Consider the following 18,424-nt stretch of genomic DNA (forward strand, 5'->3'; position numbering starts at 1 on the left):
TTTAAATAGGGAAATGTTTTCAGGGCGAGATGGAACAGGTTTTGAAATAATTAACAAGATAGCTAATGATATGTAGTGAGCACGGGTGAGAAGCCCCACCTCTCCACCTGTCAGAGCGTCACTGTTTTTAGCCGCAACAAGTATAGACCTATTGTTGCGCCCTCAATTGAACTTATCATTGTTGTGGCACAAATGCAAACATTCATCCTTTACATAGGAAAGATGAATGCTAAGCGGGAATACACAACACTTGAACAGTTGGTCGGTAGTTACCGATTGTGAGCGGGGAAGCCCCGCACCCTGCTTACTCACCGAGGAGTCACTTTGAGAGCAGTCGTCAATGGACATTCCCACTGGCTGGAATATTGTCAAACTCAATTTTTTTTTTTTTTTAGTGTGTTAGTGATTTTGGAACTTCTGTGAGGATCTCAACTGATGTGTGGAAGTGTCTGGGGGTACTAGACAAGACCTGCGGCACCTTCATGAGTTCAGTGAAACAGATCCTCACCTTATGTGCCATACAAGAGGACACTCTTGCAGTTAGGTCTCCCCCTGTGATAACTGTCGGGAGTGGTCACCCTCCTTGTGGGAAACATGGCAGGAGGAGGATTGACCTAGCTTCTGAGTATGCAGACCGATAAACTCGTGACCATCATTCCTACTGAAGAAAGAATTCCTTCTCCTGTGCACTCTAGCTCTCCAGATCATGCTCCCAAGGTTGAGTGGCAATCTTTACCTAACTCCTTTTCACCAGAGGTTGAAGAACCTAGATGCACCTCACCTTCATGCGCCTCTCCCCAACGAGACCTAACCAGACATGCTTAACCAACTCGTGCCTCAACCAGATGAGCCTCTCCTAGATGCACCTCACCAACACGTACTCCAACCACATGCGCCTCGACCACACCTGCCTCGACCACACCCGCCTCAACCACACCCATCTCAACCTGATGCACCTGTTTGATCATCACCCAAACAAACATCACCTAGATGGGTTTCACAAGCCTACGCGTATAATGAGAGGTCTCCTTTGGAAAGATACAAGTCTCGTGACAGCTAAGATGATCTTTCGATAGATCTTTTGCCGAAGAGGACAAAGGCATGAACTCCTCAGCGAGCCATGCCTCAATTTTCTGACCTAGACATCATGCTTACAAGGCTTGATAATCTGCGATGGCAAAATCAAAAGTGGCAAGAGACTCCTCTTGAGGTTACCATTGGCCTCAGACTCATTGCTGTCACCTGGGATGATAACCCTGGTTGACAATTGTCTGTTGACACCAATTGAATTCATCATGACCTCTTGCTCTCCCTCTCCTCGGAGGCGAAGGAAGGATGAAGCGGACCAAGAGCCCGCTCCATGGGATCACTTGGACGCGTACGTCTTTCCATCATTCAGCCTGATTTATCTGCTAATCATCCGAGTGTTGATTACACCAGGACTCAGGATGACCCTGGTGGCACCCAGATGGCATCAAGCTGAGTGCCATCCTCAACTGTTTGCGTTTCGAGTTGAAGTTCCTAGAGAGCTACCACAGTGGTTCACACTTCTCTGTCTGCCTTATCTTCAGAGGTACCACCAATCCATAAGTCGCTGGAACTTCACATGTTGGAGGCTATCCAGCTTCTCCTCAGTGCGAAAGGTACCTGCCATCTTCTGCTATTGGTGTTGTAGAAGGGATACCTCTCCGGTCGTAGCAACTCTAGCGCAGATCATTGATTTCTTCGTCTTTCTTCTCTTAGAGAAGCGCCTCTAGTTTCATCTGTCAAAGGCTGCCGTTTAGCTGTGGGCATAGTCTATCAACTGAATGGTATAAACCTTTCCTCCTCATAGGAGTTTTTCATGCTCATGATGGGCCTCGAGCAGTCTTACCCAACCAGGGATCTCAGGCCCCCGGAGTTGGATGTGACCCTTATTCTCAAGGCCCTTACGTGTACCCCGTACACGTAAGGGCTCTTAAGACTGTCTTTTACTAGCCTTAGCATCGGCATCTTACTAAGTCCCCCTCCTTGAGGGGTGGAAGGAGGTCTCCTTTAATTTTGTGCCTTGCTTTGTGGCCAAAACTCAGAACCCGTTTGTGCATGACCTCCAGTTTGAGACCTCCATCCCCTCTGTACGTAGTGTCTGGTAGTGATGGAGAGTAGATACTTTTGTGTCTGGAATTCTTCGCTATCACTGGCAGGACCAAGAAAGAGGTGTCAAAGAACATGATGTGGCTTCATCAGACAATCCATACAGCCTATGCCTCGACTGCTGAGAGCATCAAGGTACTAGCTTGGACCAGAATTCATGAAGGCACGGGTATGGGCCCCACCCAAGACTTCAAGAGGACCCTTTCAGTTGGCCAGGTGTTAAAGCCTGAGGTTTGGAAACCACCTACATAACCTTTTACATATGGGAGCCTACTCACAAGTCCGTTTATATTTTTGTGTTTGGTCCTGTGGTGACTGCTCAAGTAGTTATTTAGCCAGCCCAGCTACCACATGGGAGATGAAGCATCTTTTCATTGGTAAAGTATAGAAGTAAGTCTGGAATGAAAGGAAGAGTGATTGGCTCTTCATTTTTTCTGTCTCCTCTCTTGGAGGCGAAGCTGTCAAAAACCTTACTCACTGGATCTGACAATATTGGTAAGATGAACTTGTGAGCTCATTCTTCAATCTTAAGGAGTATCTCCTCCATCCTCCCTAACAAGGGGAAGGGTGGTGAAATTTATACCAATCCATTGGTTATCATATGCTAGGCTTAGTGTTCCTGAATCGTCAGTTGACGGCATACAATTGGTCAGGACAGGCCCTATCAGTCTATGAGAAACAGATAGGGGGTTGCTAGAGTCATCTCCTTCGCTCCCTTACGGGACTGGGTAGATTGACATTTCCAAGGAAGAAAAAGAACCAACTAAATGTAGTTTAGTTCTTGGGGAACTTGCACCCCACATAATAGCAAGTCCCCCTATTTAAAGGATGGAAGGTTTGTAGAACGAATAACAAATTTTAAAAGTACTGTACACTAATTTGTATTTTCCCTAGCTATACAAACCTGAGTCCTATAAGTTAGATTTCCCTCCTCAGCCACCCCTCTTAGTTCTGAGCCAAGAGGTCAAATTGATCTTCCCACAATTGGCGCTCACCATCAATCGTTTAACAACCTCCCTAATGATTTCAATGGCCGTTCGGCCTCACGCTGAAAACATCTTATTTAAAGACTAAGGTATGTATAGCTAGGTAGAACGGCACCTCGTAGTATCGGGGGATATTGAGGAAGGAGAGGACTAACTGGAAAGGGACCTCTGGTCGTGGTTCTAACACGCCCCAGTTACTATACCGACACTCAATTAGAGCGAGTGAACTGGGTTTATTCCTGGCATTCCATGCAACTTTTTTCTTTGGTATATTTAGCAGTATTTATACCCTAGAAATGGTGCTATAAGGAGCATTTCACGGAGCGACACGGGTCCCTCGCCCAGAAATAGATTTTTCCTTCGTCAAAATCCCTTTTTTCGATTAAAAATTTTATTTGTTCTGACAGTCTTACCACAAAGCACTCTTTAAGGATACCTGGAGCTCAGCTAGCTCCCACGACCAGGAATTTTCCCCACCTCGACTGGCCTAATCTCCCCTCTCAGACCACGTAACCTCGACTTCTCTTGTTTACCCATGATGCACCAAGAAGGAGCTCACGGAAAGAACCTACCAAGGTTAAAGGTCTCTATTCCACTGCTGGTCGTTGTCGCGTGAAGCCAACTCTCCAGCTTACTCTCGCGACCTTAGTTTTTTCCCTTGTGTTAGTGCGTGTGTTAACTTCATTTACCCTGTTCCCTTTCATTCCCTTGCTTGTTTGTTCAATATGGAGTCTGTGTGTGCAGCGTCATTGCCCAGGTGTAAATAGGAAAATGTGTGCAGCCTTCCTTTCACACGTAGAGGTTGATCCTCACCTTCTGTGTAGCTCATGTCCGGGGCCGGGTGGGTTCTCCTAGTGGAACGTGTGAGGAGTGTGTTGGTTGGAACAAGGTTCAGTTGGTCTAGATGGCCACTAAGAAATGTAAGAAGCCGAAGAAGGACAGTTGGCCTCGAGGAAGGGCAGTTCGTCTCGTCCTCCGTCTTCCTGTTCGACGGTTCCCAGTGTGTCGGGAACATCTTTGTCTTCGGGACTTCCAACGGTCCCCGAGGCCCCACGTGGAACATCTTCAAGGTGCTCGACTCTGAAGAAGCTGTCCTTTGAGCCCTTGTGGCTGATCGCAGACAGGGAGCTCAAGTTGAAGATGGATTCCCTCCTAGCCCTGGCCTCTTTCCAGAGGGTGGGTGAGCTCCATGGTCTTTCAGCGGACGTCTCTCACTCTTACAGCTGGAAGGAGTTGGTGTTTAGCCTTGTCCCCTCCTTCCTAGCCAAGACACAGAACCCGGCGGTGGCAGACCCTGATTCGAGGCGTTCTCCGTCCCCGCCATACCCAGAACAAATGGCCCAGAAGACTTGCTATTGTGCCCGGTGAAAGCGGTGCGCAAGTATCTTTTGAGGACACCCAGCCCCGGACATGAGGACTTGTTCGTGGCTATGGGGAAGGTGAAGAAGACAGTCTCGAAAAACACTATCTCTTTCTGGTTAAGAGAGATGATCCGTAGGGCATACTCGATGAAAGGGGAGCCCCCACCTGGATCAGCCAAGCCGCACGACATTAGGGGCATTGGCTCCTCATTGACCTTTGAGAAGAACATGGTAGTCGGTCAGGTGTTGTGAGCTTGCGTGTGGAGAAGGCAATCGACCTTTACGGAACACTACCTCAAGGACTGTTTCCTCAGGTCTCAGGAAGGGTTCAAGCTTGGCCCGGTCGTAGTTGCTCAACAGAGGATCTAAGAGCAACCTGTGCATTGCATACTCCATGTTGAACGGTGAAGGGTAGAGCATCTCGTATCCCTATCCCCTCCCCTTACTTATCATGCGTTGGACGAGGAAACAAGAATACGTTGTCTTGGTGAGTGTTCCTCTGACTTATTTTTAGTTTTATCTTTTACCTTAATTGGTGAATTATTTTCTCGACAGGCCTACCCCCCTCTTCTCGACCTACAGTTGCACCTCTCGTGCCCGGGTCCCATGTACCCTCCTCCTAATTCTGAGTCTCCTTAAAGAGTGGTTCGTGGTAAGACAGTGTCGGAATAAATGACAATTTCTACGAAAGTAGTATTTTTCCTAACATACTTACCACAAACCACTCAGTTTACTGCCCGCCCATCCTTCCCCACGTTAGTCCCTCTCTGTAGGAGTCGAGATCTGAAGTTTTTGGGAGTGGAATCGAGACCTTTGAAGTAGGCAGGTTCTTTCCGTGAGCTTCTTCTTGGTGTATTATGGGTAAACGAGAGAGGTTGAGGCTGCGCGCTCAGAGGGTGGATAAGGCCTGTTGGGTGGGGTAGAATTCCTGGTCCGTGGGAGCTAGCTAAGCTCCAGGTATCCTGAAAGAGTGGGTCATGGTAAGTATGTTAGGAGTAATACAATTTTCGTAGAAATTGTCATATGCATCAGAAAATAAAAAAACTTTTTCCTGTTGTATAAAAATTTTTATGGTTACTGTAATATAAAGTTTGCTACATTCTTCATCCAAATTGTAGTACTGTAGTGTAGAACAGACATTATTTATTGCTTTAAGTGTGTAACCTACAGTGTACACTACTGATTTACTTAATGTTATCTCCTGAATTATCTTCACTTCAGAACAAGTAACAGAAGTTAGCTGTCAACATCTGAACCAACATGCATCTACTGAAAATGTCATTCTTGCAAATTAAAAACTCCTTAGTTCGCATAAATATTCTTTTTTTAGCCAGACTAGTATGGATGATAAAAAGAGGGGTGTTAGAAATTACTCCACAAAAGGGAACCCACGATGAGCTAGTGGCTGAGCTTGCAAGCAAATGAAAATGCAATGTTATCTGGAGTGGTCACGTGATGTAATCAAGTAGCTGATCTGATATGTCACCAATAAAAAGAAAAATTAAGAGCATCTATGATATGAAACACTACCTCCCAAATTAAAACTATATTGTTTAAAAGCACTTCCTTTAGCAAGAGGAGTGATGTAAAGATCCAGCTACTCATTTGGTCTTCTGCCTCGCAATCTAGATGTCTAATAGAGTGACTAGTTATGCAGAAATGCATCGGTTAAGCTGCGAAAGGACGAAAGTGATTCAAGAATTCGAGACTCATACTAGAGGAACTCTATTCTGTATGGCGCAGTGAATATTCAGAACCCTCACTGAAGGAACATTATGGGATTAGGACCACTAAACCCAACCATGGAAGTTAGGTTAGTGTAAGTAACTCTGCTGGCAAGACAGATTTACTGCCCACGAGAAGTTAAAACCCCAAGCTTCATCACTAACTTGCCTAGTGAGTATTGAAATGTTTTATCATTATCAACTTTCCTCGACCATTATGAGCAACAACAGCAGTCTCTGTTTAAACATAGAAGCTTTACCACTGCGAAGTGTATACACTCTGGTTCCTTAAACACCAACTTGGAGCATAATTCCTGTGAGGGACTGTAAGATGTTGTACTCCTCATAATGGTCAACTTATCGTAATCTGGTCGGGGAGATACATGTTTTGACGAGACTTCTACGGAGAAAACTGAAGATTGGGTTACTGTGCTACTTACCTTTAATAATTAAAAGCTACATTGTCTTATTATTTTACTAGGTTTATGTATTTTTTTAAAGGAAAGAAAATGGTTAGATTTTTTATAAAACTTTGGTGGGCAAATGTTGATAAACAGAGCATCTGGAGAAAAAGCAATATGAACATCAGGTGAGTATAGAAATGAAGGTTTTATTAATAAAGTTCTGTTTTTAGAGGCCGTTTTTGGAAATTTATTTTTTTCTTTTCATCAGTTTGACTGCACTGTAACTTAGGGTGGTATTAGAATAGAGATGTAGTCAAGTACAATTGAAGATTGCTACTTCAGTTGTGAATACATTTCATATCTGCTTTTTTCCACTCTACATTTACCTCAGTTTTATTAAATGAAAATTTGAAAAATTTCCTTGTCATCACTGGGTTAATGTTTGTAATATAGACCTTATAATAGACCCCAAGATTTATTAAAGAAAAATTTCGAAAATTTCCTTGTCATCACTAGTTAATAATTTCTTATTATAGACCTTATAATAGACCCCCAGATGTGTATGGGAACAGCTAGAGAGAAGTATCAAATAATTTCACAATCTGTTTTATTCCATGAAGTTGTCATCAAAGATAGGCAATCACAAAGGAGAATAAGTGAAGCCTCCTTTCCTTCCCATTTTTTTTATAGAGATTTTCATGAACAAAATGACTGCTGTTGAATAGGCTATTCTCCATTATTTTTGCTATTACTGTACGTATAGTAGGTTTAACCAGAGGGATTATTAAGCTTCATTTTGCATTTGTTTCAGTGCCTAACCTAGATTAAATTTACACTGTTGATTTGGTTTGTATGATGTAAAGTTGAATTTAAATAATTGTGTCTGTCAAAGATAAGTAGAATGTAATTATCTAATGTTGTCATTGCTGTTCAGACCTTTTGTTATTTTTATGGACAGCTAGTGTAGCAAATTCATACAGTTTTAAGTTTGAAATGTAAATAAAATTACAAAAACGGAAAATTGAAACAGCGAAAAGAAAGAAAATGTCATTTGGATATAATTGTTAAATGATGGTTTAATTTTGCTAAATTGATTTTGGAGGTATAATTGTTCGAATATGAAATGTGTTGCAAAATTCAAACTATGAAAAATATGTTGAAGTTCAAGCGACACATCAGATCAGCATTAGTGTCAATTGGGTTGGAATCGAGCTTAGGGAAGTTAGACTTACGACTCCAAGAGTTTCTCTCTTGTGAACTTGGTTTCTCTTATATAAAGTTATCGACTTCCAAAGTGAGTTATTTCTTTTGGTGATTGCAAGTGCTATAACTTAGTAATATTAAAATTATCCTAAGCTCAGCATTCTTTGTTTCTCTATTGGCATCTAATCTGGACTAGCATGAACAAGTAGTATACATGTTGAATTTGGCAATTTTTCCTAGTAGTCTATCAACTTGGGAGCTAAAACTGTATGGCGAATTCAATAATGTGATTCTGCCTTTAAATGAATAATAATCACTAGTGATCAACAAGAATTTTCCACACCTAATATTGCCAAATATATGTCCTGTAGAAAGCATTGCTCATGGATAGGATGAACATCTATTGAGTAACACTGATTGTTCTACATATATTTGAGTTCATAGCAGTTACTGTATTATATGTATATAATTTATGATTGTGATAGCATGTGCAGAAAATCAAGAAAAGGTTTTGGTTGTACAAATATCCAATTTTCAAAGCCTGTTTTTATTAAAGATCTACAAAAGATAATTCAGGATTAGTAAGTGTTGTTAACGAGCATTCAAAATATTACAGGGGGTCAAAGTTATTTTCAATGTCCTGAAGTGCTTATCAGCTTGAAGCCCTTCCTTTTCCATCCCTATTTTAGTGATAAATGAAATAGACAAGTAACAAATAAATTGACATACATGATGTGTAAGTTCCGGTAGGCCCTGCTGCTTCCTCCGGTGCCTTGGATGACCGCGGAGGTAGCAGCAGTAGGGGATTTAGTGTTATGAATCTTCATCTGTGGGGGATAACGGGGGAGGGTGGGCTATGGCACTCTAGCAGTACCAGCCGAACTCAGTTGAGTCCCTTGTCAGGCTGGGAGGAACGTAGAGAGGAGAAGTCCCCTTTTTTGTTTCATTTGTTTGATGTCGGCTACCCCCCAAAATTGGGGGAAGTGCCTTGGTATATGTATGTATGTATGTAAGTGTTACCTGCCCGTTATGCTATCTCAGAAAAAGAGCATTTGAAACTTCCTTCTAAAGTTTAATGAAAGTCTCTACTGTATAATATAAAACAATTAAAACAGTTTGCGAGCAGTTTTCTTTGTTCTTTCAGGTTTTACCCCATTGGAGAGAGTGTGCAGAGGTTACCTCAGAGGGATTTGGTACTCGGTGGCTATCATATTCCTGCAGGGGTGAGTAATGACTGATTAAGTCAAATTTTCTGTAGTACAACAGGATTTGTAAAAGCCTTTTCACCCCAAAATCAGTCTTGATCATTTTGTTATTGGTGTATTTCCTTTTTATTTTTGCTCAAAATTTTATCCTTTTATGATTGCGGCACTTTTTGTGTTCCATGTATTCCTCTCATAAAACGATATAACTAAAAAGCAATGATTATCATTTCCAGTTTGAATTGATTTGTATTGTGTTGAGCCTATGACTGGCTTTGCTGTATTCTCTCTAGATTACTTGTATCCGGTGTACAATTTTGATAATCTTGGTTTTCGTCACACAAGGCATTTATTCCTTTCAATATTTTTGAAGCCAGTGGCAGCTAAACTCCTTTAGAGATTTCCTTGCTTGCTCCAATGTTCACCTCACTGAAGAACGGAATCTTTGAATGATCCATATGAGCCTGAAAATGAGATAGTGATTTGTTAATATCAAAATAATGATTACTTTACAAGTTAAGGAGTCTTAACCATTTAAGGTTCTATGACATTACCGTTGAGGTTTCAATGTCAAATGAGGTCGGCTAATGTCTTTTCACTTTTTAACATCCTACAGTGCAACTACAGGTTCTTCGCAGCACATTTCTTTACCACAGTAACCCACATTCTGTCTTTCTTTTCATCCATTTAATTTCATACCACCTTGATATCCAACCTCTTTAAACCGTATTCATTTTTACATCATTTATTAAAAAATCTTGGGCAAGCCATATTAGAGCCTAGAACTAAGCCTCAGAGATAAACGTATTCTTAATATAACAATAACAACAACTCATTTGAGAACATGTTTAAAACACCTTAACTATTAATTTGGCTGGGTTTTTAATTTCACCTGTTCTCAAGCCTTAGCTATGGAAAGAATCCTTGGGGAAGGAGAGGCAGGTATGGGAATCCTTCATCATTGCTGAAGTTGATGAGGAGATTGCAGCTAATAAGTGATTATTTCTGCACAGATACAAACTTCTGAGTCATTTAATGAAGTTACTACTGATTTTGTTTTCTACGACTGGTTCAACCAAAATTTTTCGTTGGTTGTGTCATGCTCTGCGTTGGGTGAACACACCGCACGCGCAGGGAGTCAATGGGAGGTTGCTTTCAGCGTTTCTTCACAACACTACCGGTCGCGAAGTGAAGAGGCTCATCTCTCACTTTCTCTCTATGATCGAGCCTTTGCCATTCAACACGCCTACCCTTTTGGTGTGTAGCATTCCTGTATTGTGTTTTTTTATAGTTCACGGTCATTTGAGTGTCTACTCATCAACTGTGAGTTATAAGTGAGTGCTTGTGTCCTTTAAATTGCAGTATTTAGATCCTTGCCCAGACAGGATAGCTACGTGTGTAGCATCCTTACGGCCAGATGGACATGGACCCGCTCGATACTTGCCTCTTGTCTTGATAAGTGAGGTTCTAGAGAATCTCTATGTAATTGTTGTGAGGATTGGTCTCCCAGCGAGAGATCCTTGCCTCTCGCCATAGGAATCTGAAAGAGATTTCTTAATTACTGAATTTCTTCCTGACGAGAGTTAGAGAACAATCTTCCTAGGCGACAAGAACTTCCTTGTACAGTAGACCCCCGGGGTACGGTGTCCCTAGCTTACGTTTTTTCCACGTTACGGTGTGGAATACGATGTTTTTTCGTCCCCTTGTTATGACATTTTTCCCCACCTTACGGCATCGAATTCCAAAACTCACACTTGGCGGTTTTTACGCGCACGACTGTGCGAGTCACTAGCTTACCACCACGCTCATACGTCACTGCATACGTCACTAAGAAGCTGGTCTGCTATTGGTCGGCGTCACGGCGACACTAAGATGCCGATACGCTATTGGTCGAAATCCCTCCCACAATGCCTGAGAGAGATGCTGCCTCTCTCTCTCTCTCTCTTTGTTATATGACCGCTCAGTTCAGAATCTCGTGTGCGTTTCGTGTGAGTGCTTGCGATATCGTATTTTTTGTGCATTTTAGTGCTTAATTATAACTTTAATTCGTTAGCCATGGGTCCCAAGATTGCTAGTGATGTTAAAGGGAGAAGTAAGATGATGATTACTATGGAAACGAAGCTGGAGATCATAAAGAAATATGAAGAAGTCATGCGCATCGTTACCCTCGCTAGTATGTATGGCCGTAACCAGTCTATGATTGGTACAATTATCAAGTATAAGGAAGGCATTAAAGCAAATAAGTCTTTTAAAGGCATGACTGTCCTTGCCAGTGGAAGGACCTCAATCAACGACGAGATGGAGAAACTCCTCCTTCTATGGATTAAAGAGAAGGAAATCGCTGGTGATACACTCACGCAATCTGTAATTTCGCACAAGGCGAGCGCCATCTTTGCCGATCTCGTGGAAGCCCAGAGAGACGGCGGAGACGAAAGAACGTCGCAACAATCCCCCCAAGAGTTCAAGGCTTCTCATGGGTGGTTTGATCGCTTTAGGAAGAGGACTGGTATTCACTCAGTCGGCGGAGACGAAAGAACGTCGCAACAATCCCCCCAAGAGTTCAAGGCTTCTCATGGGTGGTTTGATCGCTTTAGGAAGAGGACTGGTATTCACTCAGTCGTCAGGCATAGAGAGGCGGCAAGAAAGCAGCAGAAGAATTCCTCAAGAAGTTTGAGAAAGTAATTTCCTGAGAAGGCTACATTCCTCAGCAAGTTTTTAACTGTGATGAAACTGGCCTTTTCTGGAAGAAAATTCCCTGCTGTACATATATCACAGCTGAAGAAAGGAAACTTCCTGGCCATAAACCGATGAAGGACAGACTTACCCTCGCATTTTGTGCAAATGCCAGTGGTGACTTAAAAATTAAGCCCCTACTGGCATACCACTCAGAGAATCCTCGTGCCTTCAAGGCACAAAATATCACGAAGGAGAGGCTCTCGGTATTTTGGAAGTCTAATGCCAACGCCTGGGTCACGAGGACCATATTTATTGAGTGGGTAAACGTCTGCTTCGGTCCTGCTGTCAAGAACTTTTTAGAAGAGAACAATCTTCCTCTCAAATGTCTCCTGGTACTGGACACTGCCCCTGCTCACCCTCCTGGCCTCGAGGACATCATTCATCGTGACTTCTCCTTCATCAAGGTTCTCTATCTGCCACCGAACACCACCCCTCTCCTCTAGCCTGTGGACCAGCAAGTGATTGCCAACTTTAAGGAGCTTTACACAAAGCATCTGTTCAAAAGATGCTTCGAAGTGACCGAAAGCACTCAACTCACCCTCCGTGAATTTTGGGAGGGGCATTTTGACATCGTTCAATGCCTGAGGATGATCGACAAAGCTTGGAATGAGGTTTCACGGCGCACCTTGAACTCCTCATGGAAGAAACTGTGGCCAGCTGTTGTGGCAGAACGAGACTTTGAAGGTTTCGATCCCTCAACCAAAGACGAGGCCGTTGATGATCCTTCCCCTGAGGGTGATGTTGAGGAAATAATTTCAATCGGGAGGTCCATGAGGCTTGTTGTCGATGAGGCTGACGTCCATAACCTTATCGAGGAGCACAGGGAGGAGCCTACGACTTGAAGGAGTTAGAGGCAATGCAGTTGACCATCATTTAAGAAGAGCACAGCTCTAGTGGTGGCGAGGACGGGGGGAGATTGAAGAAACGACATCGGCAGAAATAAGGGAAGTTATCGGTTGGTATGAAAACCATACGAGTTTCATTGGAAAGAAACACCCAGAAAAACTTCACACAAGTCGTCTTATGGAGAGTGTTAATGACAAGTGTATGAGTCATTTTAGAAATATGTTGAGGAATTGTCAGAAACAGGCTTCTTTGGATAGATATTTCTCCAAAAGAAAAGTGTCAGAAAGCAAAGATGATAATAGTGATTCTATCAAAAAAGCTAAAAAAAGAGTAATTTTTCAAGTTCTAAAAAAAAAAAAATCATAAAAAAATTTCAGACAAAAATAATAAAGAAAAGCATTTTTAATTTTAAGTTTTTACGAATAGAACTTACCTGGCAGTTATATATACATAGCTAATTATCTCTATTTCGGCAGAATTTTTCTAAAACTAGGCAACCGCCTTGTGGTGGTTGGGTGGTAACACCCGTCAAAGGGTGGTAGGAGGAATCATTCCCGTTCTCTGTTCTTCAGTTCATCTCTGCCGGCCGGATCGATAACACGTTGGTCCGTCATTAAGAGTTTTTTCTTCGATTTCCCTGCTCGGTGTACCAGTCTGCTTTTTTTGGTGAAGTACTCTGATTTGGGGTTTTGGCGATCGTTGTATTTTGTTTTCTCTTAGTTTTTTTGTTTGCTGTGTTTCATTATGAGTGAAAAGAGTCATTACCGTATCTGTGCGAATGAGGAATGTAAGGTGAGACTTCCCAAAATGGCGGTTGATCCTCACACTGTTTGTTCTCATTGTAGGGGTTTTGTTTGTGCCCTTGATAATAGGTGCGGGGAATGTAAGGTTTTGGATGAGAAAGATTGGTTAATTATGAAGCGCTATGTGCGTAAGCTAGAGCTCGATAGAGTTAGGAGAGCTTCTAGGTCTAAGTCTAAGTCTGTTAGTGGTAAGGAAGACGAACTTAGCGTAGATTTATCTATTGATCCTATTATTGATTCCTCTTTGGAAGTTGATCCTTCCCTTGAGGTAGTAACTCCTGCACCTACTACAGGTTCCGTATCTACGGATGACCCTCGGTACGCTAGCCTGGCGGCCGAGTTGAAGGCCATTAAAGAACAGCTGGAGGCCTTTAAAGGTAAGGAAAGTGAAAGTGCTTGTGTTAGTGCAGTGGAGGTGGCGACCGACCGAATCTGTCATACCCCTAGGCCTAGACCTCTACCAAGCTCCCAGGACCAAGGGAGAAGGTACGTCGATGACCGAAAGGGGGTGAGAGGTACGTACCCTCGGTCAGCCGTCGCCTCAGACAGTCCTGTTGTCTATTCCCAGGCTGCTCTTGACCGTCACGGGAAAGACGAGTCGGATGTGTTGTTTTCTTCTCCGAATTCGTCCAGACGTAAATGGAAGTATGAAGCTTCAAGACCTACTAAGAGGAGATGGAACCGCGACGAACGGTCTCGTTCTATCTCTCCCGGTTCTAGCAGTTATGAACCTTGTCCGTCGGAGGATGATTTCGACTCCGTGCCTGTGAAAAGGACGAAGCCTGCTGCCGAAGATACGAGTGTTATTCGTCAGCCCCCCCCTTCGGATCCGCAAGACCCAGATGATGTTGCTAAATCCTTTATGTCTGTCATGCAGGAACAACTTTTGACTTTAGTACAAGCCTTTAGCCGCCCTCACGCCCAGTCTGACAGACGTAAAGACGACTCGTTGCCGATTAAGAAGTCTGCTTCTAAGAGAGAACGGAGTTCTTCTTTAAAGAGAACTTCTCCCTCTCTACGCCAGGATGAGGAATGTGTGCTTGCGCCAGGCGATACTTCTTCGCGATACCAGGGCGATACGTTTTCTCGTTCTCGATACCGGGACGATACCTTATCGAACGAAGCTGCTTCTCGTTCTCGATACCAAGACGATACCGCCTCCCGTGCGCTTCGACACGACGATACCTCCTCTCGTTCGCTTCGGCACGACGATACCTCCTCTCGTTCGCTTCGCCACGACGATACCTCCTCTCGTTCACGACGCCACGACGATACCGACCCTAGTTCTCGACGCCACGACGATACCGCCTCTCGTTCACGACGCCACGACGATACCGCCTCTCATTCTCGACGCCACGACGATACCGCCTCTCATTCTCGCCGCCATGACGATTCCTCCTCTCGCTCTCGACGACAGAACGACTCTGCCTCTCGTTCTCGGTCCCAGGGCGATACCACCCTGCCTCTTCGGGACGATACTGCCTCTCGTTCCAAGGATTCTTCTAGCGCGGGACTCCAGGATGCAACCCGTCTTTTGCAGGATGATGCCTTTGATTTGCCCTTGTCGGGTTCTAAGGATTCTCCTCTTTCGAAGGATATTGCAGATGTGGATCAGGCCCTCGAGGATGTTTCTGATGACGATGATAATCCTGCCGATGCTGTGGGAGATTACAAAGTTCTCTCTCGCTCCCTTCTTGAACTTTTTGGAGAGGAATTCCAACCTGCTGCCCCTCAATCTCCTCAGTCCCAATTTAACAGAAAGAAGGCCAAGAAACAGTCGGCCTTCATCAAGATGAAGCTGTCTATCTCCGCAAAGAAGGCTCTCTCGAAGATTGATGACTGGATGATGGAGCGGAGACAAACAGTTAAGACTTCCTTCTCGTTTCCACCAGCTCGTCTTGCTTCAAGAGCGGGTATGTGGTATGCAACTGGAGAACCTTTGGGTCTGGGAGTGCCTTCCTCCTCCAAGGGTGACTTCTCTGGTTTAGTGGACTCTGCTAGAAGGCATGCTCTCAACTCAGCCAAGGTCATGTGGTCAATGTCGGAGCTGGATCATCTCGTCAAAGGTATTTTTAGAGCCTTTGAGGTTTTTAGTTTCCTAGACTGGTCGCTTGGGACTCTCGCAAGGAAAACTGAACAGATGGATGGATCTAGGGACCTTACGAGCATTATGTCCTGTATGGATAAGGCCCTCAGAGATGGGGCGAATGAGTTGGCTGCTCTGTTCTCAGCTGGGGTCCTAAAGAAGAGAGCTCTGCTTTGCTCTTTTGCTTCTAGGTCTGTTACCAATGCTCAAAAGTCTGAGCTTCTTTACGCCCCCCTCTCTCAACATCTTTTTCCCGAGTCTCTGGTTAATGACATTACGCGTTCTCTGGCCCAAAAAGCCACCCAAGACCTTTTATCTCGTTCTGCTCGTAAGCCCTTTGCAGCCCCTCCTTCTTCTTTGAAACGGGAGGAAAGGAGATTCCAGCAGCCCTTTCGGGGCAGGACTACTTCAAGATCAGATTTTAGAGGGAGAAGGCAAGATTCAGGACCAAGATCTACCAGGGGTTCTTTCAGACCTCGCTCCAGGAAATGAAGTTCGTCTCCTCCAGACGGTAGGCGCAAGACTGTCAGGTTTTTGGCAGTCCTGGAAGAGGAGAGGGGCGGACACCTGGTCCCTCTCAGTCATCAAGGAAGGATACAAGATCCCCTTTCTGAAAAAACCTCCTCTCGCAGATGCTCCGCTGGCCTTAGTAGCCCGGTACTCAGATCCTGGGAAACAGAAGGCTCTAGTAGACCTTGTCAACCAAATGCTAGACAAGGGGGCGATAGAACCGGTTCGGGATCTAGTCTCCCCAGGCTTTTACAATCGCCTGTTTCTGGTCCCCAAGAACTCTGGCGGATGGAGACCCGTCCTGGATGTCAGCGCGCTCAACGTATTTGTGGAGAAGACAAAGTTCTCCATGGAGACGACTCAGTCGGTGCTGGCGTCAGTACGTCCAGGGGACTGGATGGTGTCCCTCGACTTGCAGGACGCATATTTCCATGTCCCCATCCATCCGACTTCGAGGAAGTACCTGAGGTTTGTAATGGAGGGCAAGTGCTTCCAATTCAGAGCTCTTTGCTTCGGTCTCAGCACGGCTCCTCAAGTCTTCACCAGGGTAATGGCGAATGTGTCAGGTTGGCTGCATCAGGAAGGGATAAGGATATCCTTCTATCTGGACGATTGGCTGATTCGTGCACGATCGAGGGAGAAATGTCTGGAGGATTTACGGAAGACTTTTATGATGGCTCAGGATCTAGGCCTGGTCATCAACAGGGAGAAGTCTCAGATCAGACCGAGTCAGACTATTCTCTATTTGGGGATAGTTCTGAATTCAGTTCTTTTTCGGGCTTCTCCCTCTCAGGAAAGACAGGCCAAGTGTCTCGTAAAAGTCAGAACTTTCCTGGACAAGAAGAGATGCACAGCGAAGGAGTGGATGAGTTTGCTGGGGACTCTGTCCTCCCTCGAACTGTTTGTCTCTCTGGGGAGACTCCACCTAAGGCCTCTTCAGCACTTTCTTTCGAAGACATGGAACAGAAAGATGCAGGAAGACTCCTTTTCCTTCCCCATTCCAATAGAAGTCAAGACTCTTCTGAAGTGGTGGCTGGACCCAACCTTGTTAGGGGAAGGGATCTCCTTACACAAGAAGAACCCAGACCTAGTGTTGTTTTCAGACGCATCAGAGTCAGGCTGGGGGGCAACACTAGAAAGCAAGGAGGTCTCAGGCGATTGGGAAGGAATTCAGCTGGGATGGCACATCAACAACAAGGAGCTGATGGCCATTTTTCTGGGGCTAAAGGCCTTCAAGGACTTGGTGTCTGGGAAGATTGTGGAGGTCAACTCAGACAACACCACAGCTCTTGCTTACATCAGGAAGCAAGGAGGGACTCACTCTCTGTCTCTCTTCGAGACAGCAAGAGAGCTCCTTCTTTGGGCGAAGGAGAACAGGATAAGCCTGCTGACGAGGTTTGTTCAGGGACAGAAGAATGTGAGGGCGGACATGCTCAGCAGGAAAGGGCAGGTCCTTCCCACAGAATGGACCCTCAACCAACAGGTCTGTCAGAGTCTCTGGAGGCTGTGGGGGAGACCCCTCATCGATCTTTTCGCCTCCAATTTATCCAAGAGGATCCCCATCTATTGCTCCCTAGTTCCGGACAGAGAGGCAATAGCAGTAGACGCCTTTTTGATGGATTGGACGGGGATGGACACTTATGCTTTTCCCCCGTTCAAGATCATCAATCTGGTAGTCAGGAAATTCGCCCTCCTCGATTCGGGACGGATGATCCTGATAGCTCCGTTCTGGCCGATGAGGGAATGGTTCACGGAGGTGGTGGACTTGTTGATGGACTTTCCAAGAAGCCTCCCTGCAAGTCCAAATCTGCTCAGACAACCCCACTTCGAGAGATATCATCAAAACCCCCTCGCTCTCAATCTGACTGCCTTCAGACTATCGAGAAGCTCGTCAGATCGAGAGGCTTTTCAGCGCAAGCTGCAAAAGCTATCGCCAGAGCGAGGAGGGTCTCTTCGCAGAGGGTCTACCAGTCCAAGTGGGAGACTTTTAGGGCTTGGTGTAGGAAGCACAAGATTTCCTCATCCACTACCTCTGTGAGCCAGATTGCGGATTTCTTGTTGTACCTCAGACAGGACGCTAAGCTAGCTGTGTCCACTATCAAAGGGTACAAAAGTATGCTCTCTTCCGTCTGTCGGCATAGAGGCTTGGACTTGTCTCGAGACAAGGACTTACATGACCTCTTGAAGTCTTTTGAGACGACCAAGCAGACCCAGTTAAAGCCCCCTTCTTGGAACCTTGATGTAGTTCTTAAATTTCTGTGCACCAAGAGATTTGAGCCCATATCACAGGCTCCCCTTAGGGAGGTTACCAAGAAGACCCTCTTTCTTTTGGCCTTAGCAACAGCTAAAAGAGTTAGTGAAGTCCATGCAATTGAAAAACAGGTAGGCTTCAATCTGAATGGGGCAGTTTGTGCCTTGAGATTAGACTTT

At 44.7% G+C, this 18,424-nt stretch overlaps 1 protein-coding gene across 1 annotated transcript in view; it reads left to right on the forward strand.

The window, feature by feature from the left end:
- LOC137656825 (probable cytochrome P450 CYP44) overlaps positions 1-18,424 on the forward strand; it is an 82,774-nt gene that overhangs the window by 48,044 nt on the left and 16,306 nt on the right. The window contains exon 10 of the mRNA XM_068391146.1: positions 8,956-9,034. Coding sequence (XP_068247247.1) covers positions 8,956-9,034 — 79 coding nt within the window. The remainder of the gene's footprint in view (positions 1-8,955; positions 9,035-18,424) is intronic.

Source organism: Palaemon carinicauda, chromosome 17 (assembly GCF_036898095.1).
Source record: "Palaemon carinicauda isolate YSFRI2023 chromosome 17, ASM3689809v2, whole genome shotgun sequence".
Taxonomy (NCBI): Eukaryota; Metazoa; Arthropoda; class Malacostraca; order Decapoda; family Palaemonidae; genus Palaemon; species Palaemon carinicauda.